The 18,154-nt window shown below is 51.6% G+C and overlaps 1 protein-coding gene and 1 long non-coding RNA gene across 3 annotated transcripts in view; one reads left to right on the forward strand and one right to left on the reverse strand.

Moving 5' to 3' along the window:
- Positions 1 to 15,688, forward strand: part of PNKD (PNKD metallo-beta-lactamase domain containing) — a 76,357-nt gene extending 60,669 nt beyond the window's left edge. For both annotated transcript variants that reach the window (XM_054478520.2, XM_054478521.2), the window contains 8 exons: positions 8,618 to 8,733; positions 8,864 to 8,976; positions 9,573 to 9,631; positions 10,382 to 10,474; positions 10,829 to 10,992; positions 12,348 to 12,434; positions 13,320 to 13,435; positions 13,672 to 15,688. In XM_054478520.2, the coding sequence (XP_054334495.1) occupies positions 8,618 to 8,733; positions 8,864 to 8,976; positions 9,573 to 9,631; positions 10,382 to 10,474; positions 10,829 to 10,992; positions 12,348 to 12,434; positions 13,320 to 13,435; positions 13,672 to 13,845 (922 nt within the window). In that variant the 3' untranslated portion in view covers positions 13,846 to 15,688. The remainder of the gene's footprint in view (positions 1 to 8,617; positions 8,734 to 8,863; positions 8,977 to 9,572; positions 9,632 to 10,381; positions 10,475 to 10,828; positions 10,993 to 12,347; positions 12,435 to 13,319; positions 13,436 to 13,671) is intronic.
- Positions 1 to 18,154, reverse strand: part of LOC129031799 (uncharacterized) — a 31,316-nt gene that overhangs the window by 5,219 nt on the left and 7,943 nt on the right. The window lies entirely within an intron of this gene.

Raw genomic sequence — 18,154 nt, forward strand, 5'->3', positions numbered from 1 at the left:
GTTTTGCATGCTTTTTATTTTTATTTTTCTTTCTTTATTTTTTTATTTTAGAAGGAGTCTCGCTCTGTCACCCAGGCTGGAGGGCAGTGGCATGATCTTGGCTCACTGCAACCTCTGCCTGCCAGGTTCAAGCAGTTCTCCTGCCTCAGCCTCCCAAGTAGCTGGAATTGCAGGCATGCGCCACCATGCCCGGCTAATTTTTGTATTTTTAGTAGAGACGGGGTTTCACCATATTGGTCAGGCTGGTCTCCAACTCCTGACCTCAGGTGATCCACCCGCCTCAGCCTCCCAAAGCACTGGGATTACAGGCGTGAGCCACCGCGCCCAGCCATGCTTTTGTATTTTTAATGAATATAGTCATATTGTTTTCTCTGTGGTATGTCTCAGCATAACGATACGTGCTTGAACTTTGTGAATGTTGAAACCTGTTGCTCTAGATCATGTGTTTCCCTTGCTGTGGAGTTTTCCAAGGTCTGAGTATGTTGGGATTTATTTGTACATTTCGCTGGTGGCAGTCATTTAGGGGGTTTCCGCCCTTTCACTCTTGGGAGCACGGGATTATCATTGGGCGGTACAGGAGGGGAGTAGGCAGCGCCTGCTGTGGTCTCAGTTTCCAGAAGGCCTGACTGGAAGTTGGACATTTGCTAATAAGCAGTGAGGAGCCACTGAAGACTTGAACAGGAGCAAGCCTCAGCAAAACGCGGTGCTTTAGGAACTTCTTTTTGCCAGTGGTTTGCAGTTTGGGTTGGAGATAGAGAGCTGGGGGACAGAGGCTCTTGTAAGGCCCTAGGTGAGTTTCCAGGGCCTGTTCCCACAGGTGAGGCTGCGTTGGGGGCAGTGGAAGGCAAAATTGAGAGGGATCCTGTTTTGGTTGCATATGCCAGGGAGAGGGCTAAATGCAACTGTGAGGACAGGGGGCCTTTCCCAGAAAGAGAAGGAGCAGGATGGGGAGCTGACCATGGGGACTGTCACTCGCCAACTCTGCAGGCAGATGGAGGAAGAGCCTGAGCTAAGTGGCATAGAGAGTCGTGTGGAAGCCCTTAGCAGGGCAGGGCACAGGGCTGGGGAGAGCCACTAGGTCCTCAGGCTGCTCTCCCCTTCCCTTCCTCCTTCCCCATCTCAGCCCTGCCTTCTCCTGCTTTGCCCAAAGATCAAGACCTCAGGCCAGCAAGGACTGCAACCTGTCCCTAGCCCACATCCAAGCCAGGCACAGATCTCCCATCCCTCTGCCACCCCACCCTCTCCACCTTCAGCACCCCCTCTATCCAGGCCCCTGTCTCTCTCCCACCTGGATGACTCAGTACCTCATGCCGCTTTTCTCCACTCAGCAGCCCAGTGAGCTCTCAGAAAGGGAGTCTGATCCTGTGCACTCTGTTCTAACACCCACCAGCCATTTTCTACTCTCTGCGTGGCCTGGCCCCGGCCCACCTCACCAACCCCTTCTCCAGCACTGTTGGTCCCTCCAGCCCTGCCTAGAGACTCCGAGGCCTCCTGGCAATTCCTAAAATTCCACACTCCTCCTGGCTTGGTGCCACATCACCCAGAACCGTCCATGCCGCTGGCTCGGTCTTGCAGTTTCCAGCACGAATGTCACCCTCTGGGGATGAGGCCTTCCCTGGGCACCCTGTCTACAGTAGAGCCTCTTCCCTTCCGGCCCCTCTTTTCCACCCCCAGCCATAGTTAACTGGCAGTTTGCTGACTAATCCGGTTTCTGGTTTAATGTCTGTTGGCCCTCCCTTTCCCCACATTACAAGCTCCCTGAAAGCAAGGGCCCCTTCTGCCTTGTTTCTGCTGTCTGCACTGTGTCCATCATGCACAGTATTTGCCAGATACAGCGAGTGACAGGGAGGGGCCTTGTTTACTGCAGCTTCTTGGTACACAGTCCCTGCCCCCACAGATCTTGTCTTTTCTTAGGGACAGAACCTGGGCACATGTAGTCAGCATTTAGTAAGGGGAGGCGGGGAGCTTATCACCCCTCCCAGATGTGCATGACCCTGCTCTAGCAGCTGGGAGGACTTCCTGGCTGAATTTGGGAAGGAAACAACAGTTGCTAAACATCTTCCACTTGCCAGGCTCTCAGCTGAGTGCTTTACATTAGTTTTCTTATTTTAGGCACTTAATCTTCACACAGTCCTTCGGGGTAAGTCACAGCATTGCCATGTTATAGATGAGGAACCTCATCTGTGAAACTCATGACTTGCCCAAGGTCACAGAGTCAACAGGGGCCAGGCTATGATGGGAGCCCAGATCTTTCTGTTGCCAGAGCCTCTCTTCTTTCCATAAGCCCATGTAGCAAGAAATGAAGACAGGAATGGGACTCAGGCATCGGTGCAAGGTGGTGTCTGTCAGAGGAAAGGGTGATTTTATTTAATTTTATTTTTTAACTTTTCATTTTGGGCCAGGCGCTGTGGCTCACACCTATAATCCCAACACTTTGGGAGGCCAAGGCGGGTGGATCACCTGAAGTCAGGAGTTCCAGACCAGCCTGGCCAACATGGTGAAACCCTGTCTCTACTAAAAATACAAAAATTAGCTGGGCATGGTGGCTCACGCCTGTAATCCCAGCACTTTGGGAGGCCAAGGCAGGCGGATCACAAGGTCAGGAGATCGAGACCATCCTGGCCAATATGGTGAAACCTCGTCTCTACTAAACAAAAAATACAAAAAATTAGCCGGGCATGGTGGCAGGCGCCTGTAGTCCCAGCTACTTGGGAGGCTGAGGCAGGAGAATGTTGTGAACCCGGGAGGTGGAGCTTACAGTGAGCCGAGATCGTGCCACTGCACTCCAGCCTAGGCAACAGAGCAAGACTCTGTCTCAAAAAAAAAACAAAAAAAAACAAAAATTAGCCGGGCGTGGTGGCGGGCACCTTTAATAGCAGCTTCTAGGGAGGCTGAGGCAGGAGAATTGCTTAAACCCGGGAGATGGAGGTTGCAGTGAGCTGAGATCATGCCACTGCACTCCTGCCTGGGTGACACAGCAAGTCTCAGTCTAAAAACAAACAAACAAACACAACTTTTCATTTTGAAATGATTTCAGGCTTGTCAAAATAGTACACAGCATTCCCATATGCCTCTCGCCCCTGAATACTACCGCCTTTCATAATCCCAGTACAGTCATCAAAACCAAGAAATTAACATCAATACTATCCTATGAAGTACTCTCAGAGCTTACTCAAATTCACCATTTTTCCCCGCTGTTGCCCTTTCTCTGATCTAGAATCCTGTCCAGGATCCCACGTTGCATTTCTCTCCTGGTCTTCTCCAGTCTGGGACAGTTTCTCAGTCTATCTTTCATCTTGTCAATACATTTGAAGAGTAGAGCCTGGGCAACATAGTGAGACCTCATCTCTACTAAAAATTTAAAAAACAAGCTGGCATGGTGGCACACACCTGTAGTCCCAACTACTCAGGAGGCTGAGGCAGGAGGATCGCTTGAGCCCAGGAGATTAAGGCTACAGTGAGCTGTGGATCACATCACTGCACTCTTGACCTGGGCGACAGAGCAAGACCCAAAAAAAGAATTATAGATTTGCATTTTTGGCACAAATACCACAGAAGTGATCTTATGCCCTCCTCGGTGCATCATACCAAGAGGCAAATGATGTCTATATATTGTTACTGGTGAGATTAACTTTGATCACTGGCTTAAGGTGGAGTCAGCCAGGTTTCTATGGCCTTTATAATTAGTGGTTATTTTCTGAAGGAGATACTTTGAGATTATGCAAATATCCTTTCTCATTGTACTTGGGTGATTTGACTGGGGTCTCCAGGTGTTAGAGTGTGCTCTTGTGTGTTAGAAACTCTCGGTGTTAGCCTGGGAGCGAATCAAGACATCTTCTCTTCAAAAAAATAATAAAAATAATTAGCTGGGCATGTCTGCTCATGCCTGTAGTCCCAGCTACTCGGGAGAGTGAGGCGGAATAATTGCTTGAACCCCAGCGTTTCAGGCTTCAGTGAGCTGTGACTGAGCCACCACACTCCAGCCTGGCTGACAGAGCAAGATCCCATCTCTTTAAAAAATAAATAAATAAATATAAATAAAAAAGGGCTGGGCGCGGTGGCTCACGCCTGTAATCCCAGCACTCTGGGAGGCCAAGGCAGGTGGATCACCTGAGGTTGGGAGTTCGAGACCAGCCTGACCAACATGGAGAAACCCTGTCTCTACTAAAAATACAAAATTAGCTGGGCGTGGTGTCGCACGCCTATAATCCCAGCTACTTGGGAGGCTGAGGCAGGAGAATTGGTTGAACCTGGGAGGCAGAGGTTGCGGTGAGCCAAGATCACGCCATTGCACTCCAGCCTAGGCAACAAGAGTGAAACTCTATCTGGAAAAAAAAAAATATTAATTGTCCTGTCTGTCCTACTAGATAGAACCTTCACAAGGACAGTGAGTTTGCCTTGCTCAGTGTGTGTTCAGTGCCTGGCCAATAGCAAGGATTCAGTAAATATTGTTGAAGAAATGAAAATGTAAGTTGGCGAAATCTAATTTAGAAATAAAACCAAAAAAAAGAAGGCCTACGAGAAAGGAACATAAAGACAAATAAAGGTTGGCAAAGCCCTTCAACCATGTGCCCAGATTGCCAATCAATATAAACCCATGGGTACATAGAGCAGACAGTGCATTGATTAAACTTTACCTAAATCATTTCTACAAATTGCCATGGAAACCTGCTTGGTTTTGACCCAACTGCTTGCAGACAAATCAGCTAGCTCTCCCCTAAGGGGTCTGAAGAGCAGCTGCACCCACCCCCACATACACAGTCAATCCTTGTAAAGACTTAGGGTCAGCCAGGCATGGTGGCTCATGCCTGTAATCCCAGCACTTTGGGAGGCCAAGGCGGGTGGATCATGAGGTCAAGAGATTGAGACCATCCTGGCCAACATGGCGAGACCCCGTCTCTACTAAAAGTACAAAAATTAGCTGGGCGTGGTGGTGGGTGCCTGTAATCCCAGCTACTTGGGAGGCTGAGGCAGGAGAATCGCTTGAACCTGGGAGGCAGAGGTTGCAGTGAGCCAAGATCGTGCCACTGCACTCCAGCGTGGTGACAGAGTGAGACTCCATCTCAAAAAAAAAAAAAAAAAAGTTTGGAAAAAATAACCATTAAAAGTACTATAATATGAAGCTTTTTTTCGTCTACAATCTCTATTTTGACCTGTGATGTTTTCAATTTGCTATTTAATGTCATTCTAAGTAAGAAGCATTTAAATTATTAGCAGGAATTTTACCATTTGCTTAATATTGTGCAATGCCTGTTTTAAATACAAATATAAGAACATTTAACTCCTGTAGAATCACAGAAACTACATAATTAATATTTCTTAGCTTATACATGGATGTGTATTTAGTTCTTACCAGGACAAGGTCTCCTCTGTCACTCAGACTGGAGTGCAGTGGGGCAAACATGTCTCATTGTAGCCTTGACCTCCTGGGCTCAAGTGATCATCCCACCTCAGCCTCCCAAGTAGCTGGGACCACAGGTGCATGCCACCATGCTTGGCTAATTTTTGCATTTTTAGTAGAGACGGTCTCGCCATGTTGCCCAGTCTGGTCTCAAACTCCTGGGCTCAAGCACTTCTCCTGTCACCACCTCCCAAAGTGCTGGGATTACAGGAGTGAGTCACCACACCTGGCCTTCAATTCTTTTTTTTTTTTTTTTTTCCAGACAGAGTTTCACTCTTGTTGCCCAGGCTGGATGGTGTGATCTTGGCTCACTGCAACCTCTGCCTCCCAGGTTCAAGTGATTCTCCTGCCCAGCCTCCCAAGTAGCTGGGATTACAGGCGCCCACCACCACACCCTGTTAATTTTTGTATTTTTAGTAGAGATGGGGTTTCACCATGTTGGCCAGGCTGGTCTCCAATTCCTGACCTCAAGTGATCTACCAGCCTCCGCCTTCCAAAGAGCTGGGATTACAGGTGTGTGCCACTGCACTCGGCCTTCAATTCTTTTTTTTTTTTTTGAGATGGAGTCTCACTCTGTCACCCAGGCTGGAGTGCAGTGGTGAGATCTCCACTTACTGCAACCTCAGCCTCCCGAGTAGCTAGGATTAGAGGTGCCTACCACCACGCCCAGCTAATTTTTGTAGTTTTAGTAGAGATGGGGTTTCACCATCTTGGCCAGGCTGGTCTTGAACTCCTGACCATGTGATCCACCTGCCTTGGCCTCCCAAAGTTCTGAGGTTACAGGCATGAGCCACGGCACCCGGCCTTCGATTCTTAATACGTGCACGTTCTGCCAGCACTGTTGGCTTGCCGGTTAATAAGGAAGGATGGAAAGGAAAAGGATGGATTGGTTACCCTATCTTCCCTTTCCTTTCTATATCGCTATTTGCAGCATAAATAGGTGGATAACACAAAAGCAGGAAAGGATGCAGCAGAGTTCCTTGGTCATTCGTGTTTCTTAGAACACCTCTGTCTTTGTGCACTTGAAGCACGTTCTAGTTTGAACTGAAAGCTTGGCCTCTTGGGTCAGTCATAGGTATGCACTCGCCTTGTACTCACTTTGAGTCTTGTTGAACTCCCATGCGTTGTGGGTCCCCCAGATTTGTGTGCTCATGGGCATTGCAGACTCTGTATAGGTATGATAAGCGAGGAACGGAGCACACTCACTATGTGTGTCTCTTGCTCCCTGCATGTCCCACTGTCCTATAAGGCTCCACTTACAAGACACAAGGTCAAAGAAAAAATCATTAAGAATTTCAGGGTTGGGCATGGTGGCTCACCCCTGTAATCCCAGCACTTTGGGAGGCCAAGGTGGGCCAATCATGAGGTCAAAAGATCAAGACCGTCCTGGCCAACATGGTGAAACCCCATCTCTACTAAAAATACAAAAATTAGCTGGGTGTGGTGGTGCACGCCTGAGTCCCAGCTACTCAGGAGGCTGAGGCAGGAGAATCGCCTGAACCTGGGAGGCAGAGGTTGCAGTGAGCTGAGATTGTGCCACTGCACCCCTGCCTGACGACAGAGCGAGACTCCCTCGCAAAAACAAACAAACAAAAAAAGAATTTCAGGCTTGGTCAGGCACAGTGGCTCACACCTGTAATCCCAGCACTTTGAAAGGCCAAGGCAGGTGGATCACCTGAGGTCAGGAGTTCAAGACCAGCCTGGCCAACGTGGCAAAACCCTGCCTCTATTAAAAATACAAAAAATTAGCCGGGCATGGTGGTGTAAGCCTGTAATCCCAGCTACTCGGGAGGCTGAGGCAGGAGAATCACTTGAACCTGGGAGGTGGAGGTTGCAGTGAGCCGAGATTGCACCACTGCACTCCAGTCTGGGCAACAGAGCGAGACTCTGTCTCAAAAAAAAAAAAAGAATTTCAGGTGGGACACAGTGGCTCACACCTGTAATCCCAATACTTTGGGAGGCCAAGGCAGGAGGATTTGTTGAGCCCAGGAGTTCGAGACCAGCCTAGACAACAAATTGAGACCCCATCTCTACAAAAAAGATAATTGGGATTACAGGTGCCCACCACCACACCTGGCTAATTTTTGTATTTTTAGTAGAGACGGGGTTTCACCATGTTAGGCTGGTCTCGAACTCCTGACCTCAGATGATCCACCCGCCTCGGCCTCCCAAAGTGCTGGTGTTACAGGCGTGAGACACCACACCCAGCCTCAGATGATTTTTTTTTTTTTTTTTTTTTTTTTTTTGAGACAGAGTCTTGTTTTGTCACCCAGGCTGGAGTGCAGTGGCGCAATCATGGCTTACTGCAGCTTTGCCCTCCCAGGCTCAAGCAATCCTCCTGCCTCAGCTACCTGAGTAGCTGGGACCACAGGCATGTGCCACCATGCCCAGCTACTCTTTTATTTTTTTTGTAGAGACCCTATAGGGCACAATGTTGCCCAGGCTGGTCTCGAACTCCTGGGCTCAAGTGATCCTCTCCCCTTCCCTCCCAAGGTGCTGGGATTACAGGTGTGAGCCACTGTACCCAACCTTCTTCAGATGATTAGGATGCATGCTAAAGTTTGACCACCACTGCTCTTTCTGAAATATTTTTTCTACCTCATTTCAGCCTCCTAATTCCTACTCCTTCTTCCCTGCAAACGTCACTTCATCAGAGGTGCTAGACCCTGGGCTAGATTAAACCCCTCACTCTCCAAGTCTCTCTTTTTTTTTAGACAGAGTCTCACTCTTTGGCCTGGGCTGGAGTGCAGTGGTGCGATGCCCAGTTCTCCTGCCTCAGCCTCCTGAGTAGCTGGGACTACAAGCGTGTGCCACCACGCCCGACTAAGTTTTGTATTTTTAGTAGAGACAGGTTTTCGCCATGTTAGTCAGGCTGGTCTCGAACTCCTGACCTCAGGTGATCCACCCGCCTCGGCCTCCCAAAGTTCTGGGATTATAGGTGTGAGCCACCGCGCCCGGCCTCTCCAATTTTCTTCTGTGAGTTCCTCAGTTCACGTCTCCCTGATAGATTTTGAGTTCTAGGTGTGTCCGTCTCATTCTCCATCTTGTCCTGAGTGCTAAGCAGGCAAACAGTAGGCACATAATAAGTGAGACTGGAATTGCATTGGCTCACGGGGTGACCAAAGGAATGGAGATGTGGGGCCTGCAGGCATCACGAAGGAGTCTAGGAGAGCTAGGGAGAAAAGGCTAATCATAGGCCACCCACTCGCCCTCTAGGTACAGCCTGTACACCCGCACCTGGCTCGGGTACCTCTTCTACCGACAGCAGCTGCGCAGGGCTCGGAATCGCTACCCTAAAGGCCACTCGAAAACCCAGCCCCGCCTCTTCAATGGTGAGCTCTGACTGCCCCGGCCAGCATCCCCCGTTCTGTGCCCCCACCCTCCCCACCTGTTCCACTTCACATAGCCCAGCCCCTGGGCTCCCTGCCTGTTACCCCGCCCACAGCCCATCTCTGTCCCCAGGAGTGAAGGTGCTTCCCATCCCTGTCCTCTCGGACAACTACAGCTACCTCATCATCGACACCCAGGCCCAGCTGGCTGTGGCTGTGGATCCTTCAGACCCTCGGGCTGTGCAGGTGAGGGGAGGGCAGGGAGCAGGGGGTGTCTGGAGTCACCTTGGGGACTGGCAGTTTCCCCTTGCTAGAGAGGGCTGACCCTTGTCCGTCTGCCCCTGGGATGTGTCCCATATGCTCCATGTTCACACGTGCACATGCGCACACATAGCCTGGGGAAGGGGGGTACAGCGCATGGCTAGGCAGAAGGGGAGAGCAGGAGTGGGGGATGCAGAGCCAGAGGGCTGGGGGTGTTGGCCCAGGAGTCTGGGTCTTGTGAGTTTCCAGGCTGGCTTTCACTCCCATTGGCCCCCTTCAGACCCCCTTTCTTTCTGTCACCTCTGTCTGTCAGTATCTGGGTCTCTCTGTCTTTGCCTCCCATTCCTTATTTCTCTGTGTCTGCCTCTCTCCATGTACAAGTGTCCCTCTGCCTCCATGTGCCCCGTGCTTCACATTCCCGGATCTCTCCCCTCCAGCTCCATCCCCTTCCTCCGCTTCATCTCTCCCTGCTCTCCTCTCCTCTCCTCTCCTCTCCTCCAGCACCCACACTCCTGGCTCTTGCTGCTTCAAGTGTCCCTTGCATCCTGCTCCCCAGTCTCCAAACCTCCTCTCTCTCGCAGGCTTCCATTGAAAAGGAAGGGGTCACCTTGGTCGCCATTCTCTGTACTCACAAGCACTGGTAAGGGGCTCCCGTCTTCTCTGGCCCACCCTTGTCCCGGCTGGGCTTGCCAGGACTGGGCCCATTGAGGACGGCCGGGGCCAGAGGTCAAGAAGTCAGTATGGGCCGGCACCCACCTTCCTCGTGAAGTCACCCAGACACCAGCAGGGAGGGAGGAGAAGGGACAGTCTCCCACCACTCCATTGATCGAGCTTCTGAAGCCCCAGAGGAGGGCAGGGCAGTCATTTCTCTTTCATTTCATGGGCATGTATTAGATACCTACTGCACACTGGGCATGGACAAAAGTTATGACTCTTCCATCAAGGAAATTCTAAGACCAATAGGGGAGATAGCCCTGTATCAAAGTATATAAAAGCGGAGGCAAGAGGGTTGGGAGTTCAAGCCCAACCTGGGCAACATAGTGAGACCTTGTCTTCAAAAAAGAAGTATGTAATATTTAGGTAACAGTTGGCACAGGGAACAGGGATGGGAGGCCCAGGCACGGTGTGATCAGATCCACTTGGAGAATTGAAAGATGATGACCTGAGCTGAGGGTCCAGGAAGCTCAGCTGGCATTGGCCAGCTTGAGTTGTTGGGGGCGATGTTCTGGGCAAGGGAACAGCTTGAACAAAGGCCTAGAGGTGTGGACAACTTGGCTCAGTCCAGAAGCCACAGCCCCAGCACTTAAAGGCCTGGAGATGGTGTGGTAAAGAGGGGGGCTTAGGTACTGTTGCCCCTCGAAGCCCCCTGCCTGTCTCTGCCGTCCTGCAGGGACCACAGTGGAGGGAACCGTGACCTCAGCCGGCGGCACCGGGACTGTCGGGTGTACGGGAGCCCTCAGGACGGCATCCCCTACCTCACCCAGTAAGTCCCTGACCTAGGCAAGGGATGGCCCTTCCATGGGCCCTTTCCCCCACCCCCAGCCTTCAGTGAAGTGTTTCAGGGGTATCAGCAGGTGGATCTTTGCCAGTGCCCTTCCTGGCCCAATCCCAGCCTATCTGAAGACTGGCACTGCCCATCCCCCAACTGATCCAGCCATAGTCCCCAAAAGAGGAAAGGGGGAGGGTTCGGACCTGAGACCCGAGGCACTGGGTTATCTTCTTTTGTATGGAAGCCCACTCTGTTGTGAATCACCCAGCCCCTTGGGCCTGGGATGGGGGCAGGGATCAGCATGGCACAGATCCAATACCTTCTCTCCCCTGCTCCCTTGTTCCCCAGTCCCCTGTGTCATCAAGATGTGGTCAGCGTAGGACGGCTTCAGATCCGGGCCCTGGCTACACCTGGCCACACACAAGGCCATCTGGTCTACCTACTGGATGGGGAGCCCTACAAGGGTCCCTCCTGCCTCTTCTCAGGGGACCTGCTCTTCCTTTCTGGCTGTGGTGAGTTTCCCCGAAAGAGAGAGGAGCTGGGAGAGGAGGGAGAGACAGAAGCTAGGGCAGCCACAGTCCCATGGAGACCACTGAAGCCTTAGTTTTAGCACAGATATTGTCGTGGCAGTTACTTCCATCTGTGTTACTCAGATTGGTTTTAATCCTTGAGATTTCCTTTGGGGCACCTTGGGATACTGAGGCAGGAGGATCACTTGAGGCCAGGAGCTGGAGACCAGACTGGGCAAAATAGCAAGACTGTCTCTACAAAAAAATTTAAAAATAGGCCAGGCATGTTGGCTCATGCCTGTAATCCCAGCACTTTGGAAGGCTGAGGTGGGAGGATCACCTGAGGTCAGGAGTTCAAGACCAGCCTGGTCAACATGGTGAAACCCCGTCTCTACTAAAAATACAAAAATTAGCCGGGCATGCTGGTGCATGCCTGTAATCCCAGCTACTAGGGAGGCTGAGGCAGGAGAACTGCTTGAACCCGAGAGGTAGAGGTTGCAGCAAGCTGAGATCGCGCCACTGCACTCCAACCTGGAAGACAGAGCGAGACTCTGTCACAAAAAAGAAAAAAAAATTTAAATAATATAAATAATATAGGCCAGGAGCAGTGACTCAGGCCTGTAATCCCAGAACTCTGGGAGGCCAAAGCAAGTGGATTGCTTGAGCCCAGGAGTTCAAGACCAGCTTGGGCAACATGGTGAAACCCCGTCTCTACAAAAAATACAAAATTAGCCAGGTGTGGTGTTGAGCCCAGGAGTTCAAGGTTGCAGTGAGCTATGATTGTGCCACTGCACTGCAGCCTGGGCAACAACGAGACTCTGTGTCAAAAATAAAAAAGACTTCCACCAGCTGCTGGACAGAATGAGAGAATGTCTGTAGCTGAATAAAGCCCTGCAGGGAATTAGTTTCCCTTGGGTGGAGCCTGGTTCTCTGATACAGTGACTGGCAGGACTAGGTTATGAAAAGTTAAGAACAGCTAGGTGAGGGGGTGGGTGAGGATCACAAGTCCCAGGCTGCATGGAATCCCAAAGGGCAGCCTAGGCGAAGAAGTGTTCCGTAGGAAAGAGTAGCCCTGCATCTACCAAGCCTGGGACCTGCAGCCTGAAGATTCTGCAGCCCCTCCCTTCAGATGTCACTGTGTGCAACGGAGGCCTCAGATGGGCTTGGTCGGGGGGTGACCAGTTGGGCCCAGCTCCCAGTGAGGAGGGAATAGATGCCTGGGGTGGGTCTGGAAAGGGCACAGTCAGGGCTGGTGGCCAGCCAGAGCATTACAAGCTGGTTCCCACCTGTCTGGGTGTGCCTTATGCCATATTGTGTTATCCTGGCACCTTGTGACATACCCTCCAACCCCTACCCAGGACGGACCTTTGAGGGCAACGCAGAGACCATGCTGAGCTCACTGGACACTGTGCTGGGGCTAGGGGATGACACCCTGCTGTGGCCTGGTGAGACACCCCCTTACTACTCCCCATCCTCCAGCCCCACGCTCAGCCTGGGACAAGGGCCTTCCCACCCCCTCACTCCCCTAGAAAGCAGGCCAGCCCAGTTCCTGGCCCAGAAGCGACACAGCTCCACCTCTAGGGGTAGGGACAGAGTTCTGGCCTCCCTTCTTCCTGGAGTGCTGGCTCCGTAACACATCTGCTTCTCACACTACCTTCCCCTGCCAGCCAGCCTTCAGCCTCTTGGGAGCCCTGCAGGCCCCAGGGCATTCCAGAGAGATGTCTAATTGTTCATAGCCGGAGCCCAGAACAGAAAATAGCCTTTGCTTATCTGGGGAGAAGTCAGTAAATCCACTCTGCATGTAACCGTTGCCTTGTGGTGCATAAAAACATTCACAGATATCTGTTAATCCTCAGAACATATATTCATTCATTCATTCATTCATTCATTCATTCATTCAGCAAGTACTTTATGTGCACCTAACACATACCAGGCTCTGTTCCAGGCACCAGGAACACAGCAGGTACATCTGTGTCCGGTGGCATCATTGTTCTCTCCACTTGCCAAATGAGAAAGTTGTGCCTCAGAGAGGTGCCATGACTAGACCGAGATCACATGCTAGGCAGTGGTGGAGTCAGGGCTAGATGCAGGCCTGCCGGCTCCAGGTCTAGTGGTTTTTTCCCCTGGAACTATTGCCACCTTTTCACCCGTGGCTGACTTGTGCCCACAGTTAGAGAAGCGGCTCCTGGCAGTTGGGGTTTTCCTGGAAGTGCTGACCTCATCTCTGGTTGTCAGGTGCCCATCAGCCTGGACCTGGGGCAGGGAAGACTGTTCTGACCATACCACCAATCTCTCTCTGCTCTGTGTCTCACCCCCGTGGCTGTCGGTAGGTCATGAGTATGCGGAGGAGAACCTGGGCTTTGCAGGTGTGGTGGAGCCCGATAACCTGGCCCGGGAGAGGAAGATGCAGTGGGTGCAGCGGCAGCGGCTGGAGCGCAAGGGCACGGTGAGGACTCGGGGTCCGGGAGAAGCTGTGTGGGCAGGCACTCAGCCCCAACGGGAACCCATCCATGCTGACCCCAGGCCTGCGAGCACCTCCCCAAAGCTCTGACCTGTTTGGTCCATGGGCCCTCAAGTCAGAACTCCTGAACTCCAGGATGGGGCAGGGGTCGGGTCAGACTTCTCTGTCTTGGATCCATTTCCTAGCTTCTCTCCACCAAACCTGGTTCCTCTCACCCACAGTGCCCATCTACCCTGGGAGAGGAGCGCTCCTACAACCCGTTCCTGAGGACCCACTGCCTGGCGCTACAGGAGGCTCTGGGGCCAGGGCCGGGCCCCACTGGGGATGATGACTGCTCCCGGGCCCAGCTCCTGGAAGAGCTCCGCCGGCTGAAGGATATGCACAAGAGCAAGTGATGCCCCCAGCGCCCCCAGCCCAGCCCACTCCCCGCATGGGGAGGCCACCGCCACCAACACCTCACCATCCTCCTCATCGCTAACACCACCACCTCCATCGGCGCCCAAGCGGGCATCATCCCCCACACTGCTCAGGGGAGGGGAGGGATCAAGCGATGAGACTGAGGCCAAGAGAAGGGGGCCGGTCGGAGGCTGGGAACCCTGCAGCGCGAGGCTGCCTCATCAACGGCGAGAGGAAAGGAGGGGTCTCGGGACATCTCTAGACCCTACCAACTGGGAAGGTCCCCTCCTCCTTCCCTACTCCTGGGACGGCAGCAAGGACATGGGGGCTGCTGTTAGCTTCTCCGTCGGGAGGCCTCATCTCACTGTAGCCCTGGAACCCAGGGCAGAGGGGCCCACAATCAGGTTGAGTCCATCTTGCCCTTCCCTCATCCAGGGTTGGGAAAGAAGCTCAGCCCCTCACAGGGGCCTCAAGTGTGATGCCTTGCAAAAGCACCACTCAGAGGGGCAGCTGGACTCTGATGTCCTGAGACTCTGCCCTCCTCCCACAGCCTCCCTGCCCCACCCATCCCTGCAAAGCCATTTTTCAGACAGAGCCATTCCTGAGAACACTGAGGGGCTGGAAGGCTGGCTGGCCACTCTCTGCCTCAGTGGCCTCCCTACAGCCTGGAAGAAGGAGGATCCTGGTTGCCAAGGAAACCTCCTCATTGGGCTAAGGAAACACTGGAGTCTGGAGTGTGGAGCCCCACAGTCTTGCAGGTCACACGCTCTCCTTGCACATCTGGCCTGGTTGTGCCCACTGGCCTCTGCCTCTGCCCTGGGCCAAAAGGACCCCTCCTTGCCAGGGGAGAGACAGCCACGGTCCTCTTTGGCCGCTGCGGTTTTCTCATTTTGGCCCTTGTTCTTAGGCCCATCTGCCCGCCTTCCTCCATCTAACTAATCTCTCCTGTTTTATCCGCAGCCCTTTTCTTCTTTGAGTTAGTAAAGATTTATTCTGTAACCTGACACTCATCTGGCCCTTTGCAGTTTGCCAGCCACATTCCCATGTGATTTCCCACTGGATCCAGGCCCCCACCCGGCTGGGAGGAGGGGGCTCTGACGTGCAGGTTGGAAATCAGAAGTCTGTGAGCAGAGCGCAGGAGTGCATGGCAGCTCTGGGTCCCAGACCTGGCCCGGCCCCTCTGCTTACTCCACCTCCAGCTCTGCTGCTCCTCTACTCTTGGGTCGAGATCCCTTTGGAGCCACAGTGAGGAACCCTGTGGTCCTCAGGCAGGTGTACCTTGGGTCAGCCAGGAGCCCTCTTTTCCTGTGTCAAAGCCTGCCCTCGGGCTCTGCTCACCTCTGGTGACGCTCCGAGATGTCCCTGCCCTCAGTTTCCCCTCATGATCTGGCCTCTGCCCCCTTCTCCAGCCACAGCCTCTAGTACACTTTAGCAATACCACCAGACTAGTTAGAGTTCCCCACGCACCAAGCAAGACATGCAGTTTCATGCCTCTGTGCCTTCGCTCATGCTGTTTCTTCCGACTGGAATGCCTTCCCCTGCTCCTCCTGCCTTGTCTGCCTGGCAAGTTCATCTCTCACGATCCCCTCAAAGGCCCCCTCCTCCAGGAAGGCAACCCCTGTGCCCCTCCCCTCCAGGCTACCTCTGCACTTTGTCAATGCTTCTCTTGTGGCACTTATCACACTGTATTTTACTTGTTTACATGTTTGTCTCCCCTTCTAGACTGTGAATCCTTAAGGGCATGGACTGTATCTTATGCATCTCTATTTCTGCGCCTAGCACGGTGCCTAGCACACAGTAGGCGCTCAATAAATGTTGAATGAATGAATGATTTAATCAAGACTTGATCACCCAACAGCTTGTCTTTGTTGCTACATGAGTGAAAACAGCAGAGAACTTTCTCGCAGTTTTCCCATCTCAGTTCCAGGCCTGCTAACTTGCAGTTATGGCACTTCAAGAGTTTTGATGAGAAATGATGCCCACGGGCCAGGCGCAGTGGCTCACACCTATAATCTCAGCTCTTCAGGAGGCTGAGGCAGGCGGATCACAAGGTCAGGAGTTGGAGACCAGTCTGGCCAACATAGTGAAACCTCATCTCTACTAAAAATACAAAAAATTAGCCAGACATAATGGCAGGAGCCTATAATCCCAGTTACTGGGGAGGCTGAGGCAGGAGAATCATGTGAACCCGGGAGGCGGAGGTTGCAGTGAGCCGAGATCACACCACTGCACTCCAGCCTGGGCAACAGAATGAGACTCTATCTCAAAAAAAAAAACAAACAAAAACTTTAAAAAAAAAAAGAGAGAAATGATGCCTAAAATATGTTCCTCCCAAGGCCCATGGGCATTTGTTCAGGGTTTACAATTTGCTTATCTCAATGTTTCCCAAAGCTTGAGATACACAAGTGTACCACTGGCCGAAGTAGGGTGGCTGTACATGGCCACAGCACAGCAATCAATCGGACTTCAAGGACATGGTCTTGGCACTAGTGTGTCTTTAATGTCTTTGGAAAGACAGACCCGGGATCCAGGTTCATACTTTAGTTTGGAAATGTCTCTAGTTAAGCTTTAACAACATGGTTTTGTTTTCATTGTATTTATATTTGGGTTCAATATTTATTTTTGACAAGTGACACTGGTTTTCAGTTCATAAAAATGATTAAAGGGCCGGGCGTGGTGGCTCACGCCTGTAATCCCAGCACTTTGGGAGGCCGAGGCAGGCAGATCACGAGGTCAGGAGATCAAGACCATCCTGGCCAACATGGTGAAACCCCGTCTCTACTAAAAATACAAAACTTAGCAAGGCATGATGGTGAGCGCCTGTAATCCCATCTACTCAGGAGACTGAGGCACGAGAATTGCTGAACCTGGGAGGCAGAGGTTGAAGTAGGCCAAGACTGCACCACTGTACTTCAGCCTGGGCAACAGAGGGAGATTCTGTCTCAAAAAAAAAGAAAAGATGAAATTTGGGTGCGGACACAAAGCCATACCATATCATTAAAATAGAACAACTTATATTCCTTTGGGTATATAACCAGTAATGGTATTGCTGGGTCGAATGGTAGTTCTGTCTTTAGGTCTTTGAGGAATCACCACACTGTCTTCCACATTGGTTGAACAAATTTACACTCCCGCCAACAGTGTATAAGCGTTCTTTTTTTCTCTACAACCTTTCCAGCGTCTGTTATTTTTTGACTTTTTAATAACAGCGATTCTGACTGGTGTGAGATGGTATCTCATTGTGGTTTTGATTTGCATTTCTCTAATGATGAGTGATGTTGAGCTTTTATTCATATGTTTGTTGTCCACTTGTATGTCTTCTTCTTTTTTTTTGAGACAGAGTCTCCCTCTGTCACCAGGCTGGACAACCTCCACCTCCCGGGTTCAAGCAATTCTCCTGCCTCAGCCTCCCAAGTAGCTGGGACTACAGGTGCATGCCACACAGCCAGCTAATTTTTTGTATTTTTAGTAGAGACAGGGTTTCACTGTGTTAGCCAGGATGGCCTTGATCTCCTGACCTCGTGATCCGCCCACCTCAGCCTCCCAAAGTGCCAGGATTACAGGCGTGAGCCACCTCACCCGCCAATTTCTTACTCTTTTTTTTTTTTTTGAGACAGTCTCGTTCTGTTGCCCAGGCTGGAGTGCAGTGGCATGATCTCCGCTCACTGCAAGCTCCACCTCCCAGGTTCACACCATTCTCCTGCCTCAGGCTCCCGAGTAGCTGGGACTACAGGCGCCCACCACCACGCCCGGCTAATTTTTCATATTTTTAGTAGAGGTGGGGTTTCACCAAGTTAGCCAGGATGGTCTCGATCTCCTGACCTCATGATCCACCCGCCTCAGCCTCCCAAAGTGCTGGGATTACAGGCATGAGCCACCATGCCTGGCCTCAATTTCTTATTCTTAATAACTCCTACCACATTCCTCCCTGCGGCGATATCACGCTAACTGCTGTTAGGGGGTTTTGGGCAACGACTCTTTCTGGCTATTTCCTACTGAAAAGAGGTGTTGAATGGCGAACAGCAGCTAGGGCTCCTGCTGGGGTTGATTTAGGGGTTCTTGGAAGAATGATGTGTCCATGTGTGGTTCAGTTTGCAGCACCATTTGGGGTTTGATTGCTTCTAGGCAAGAAGAAACAATTTGAGTTATAGTACTGAGTAGACTTCGTCCAAATATCAATACAAGACATATAAGCAAGAGAGGGCTTAATAAAGGGATTAACCAATTCCATAAAGAAGACTGTAATTTATTAAAGAGAGATTGTAGCCACTGAGGGCTGAAGCTGGCATTTTCCCTGAGCCTGTTAAT

The sequence above is a fragment of the Pongo pygmaeus genome, chromosome 11 (genome assembly GCF_028885625.2).
Source record: "Pongo pygmaeus isolate AG05252 chromosome 11, NHGRI_mPonPyg2-v2.0_pri, whole genome shotgun sequence".
Lineage (NCBI taxonomy): Eukaryota > Metazoa > Chordata > Mammalia > Primates > Hominidae > Pongo > Pongo pygmaeus.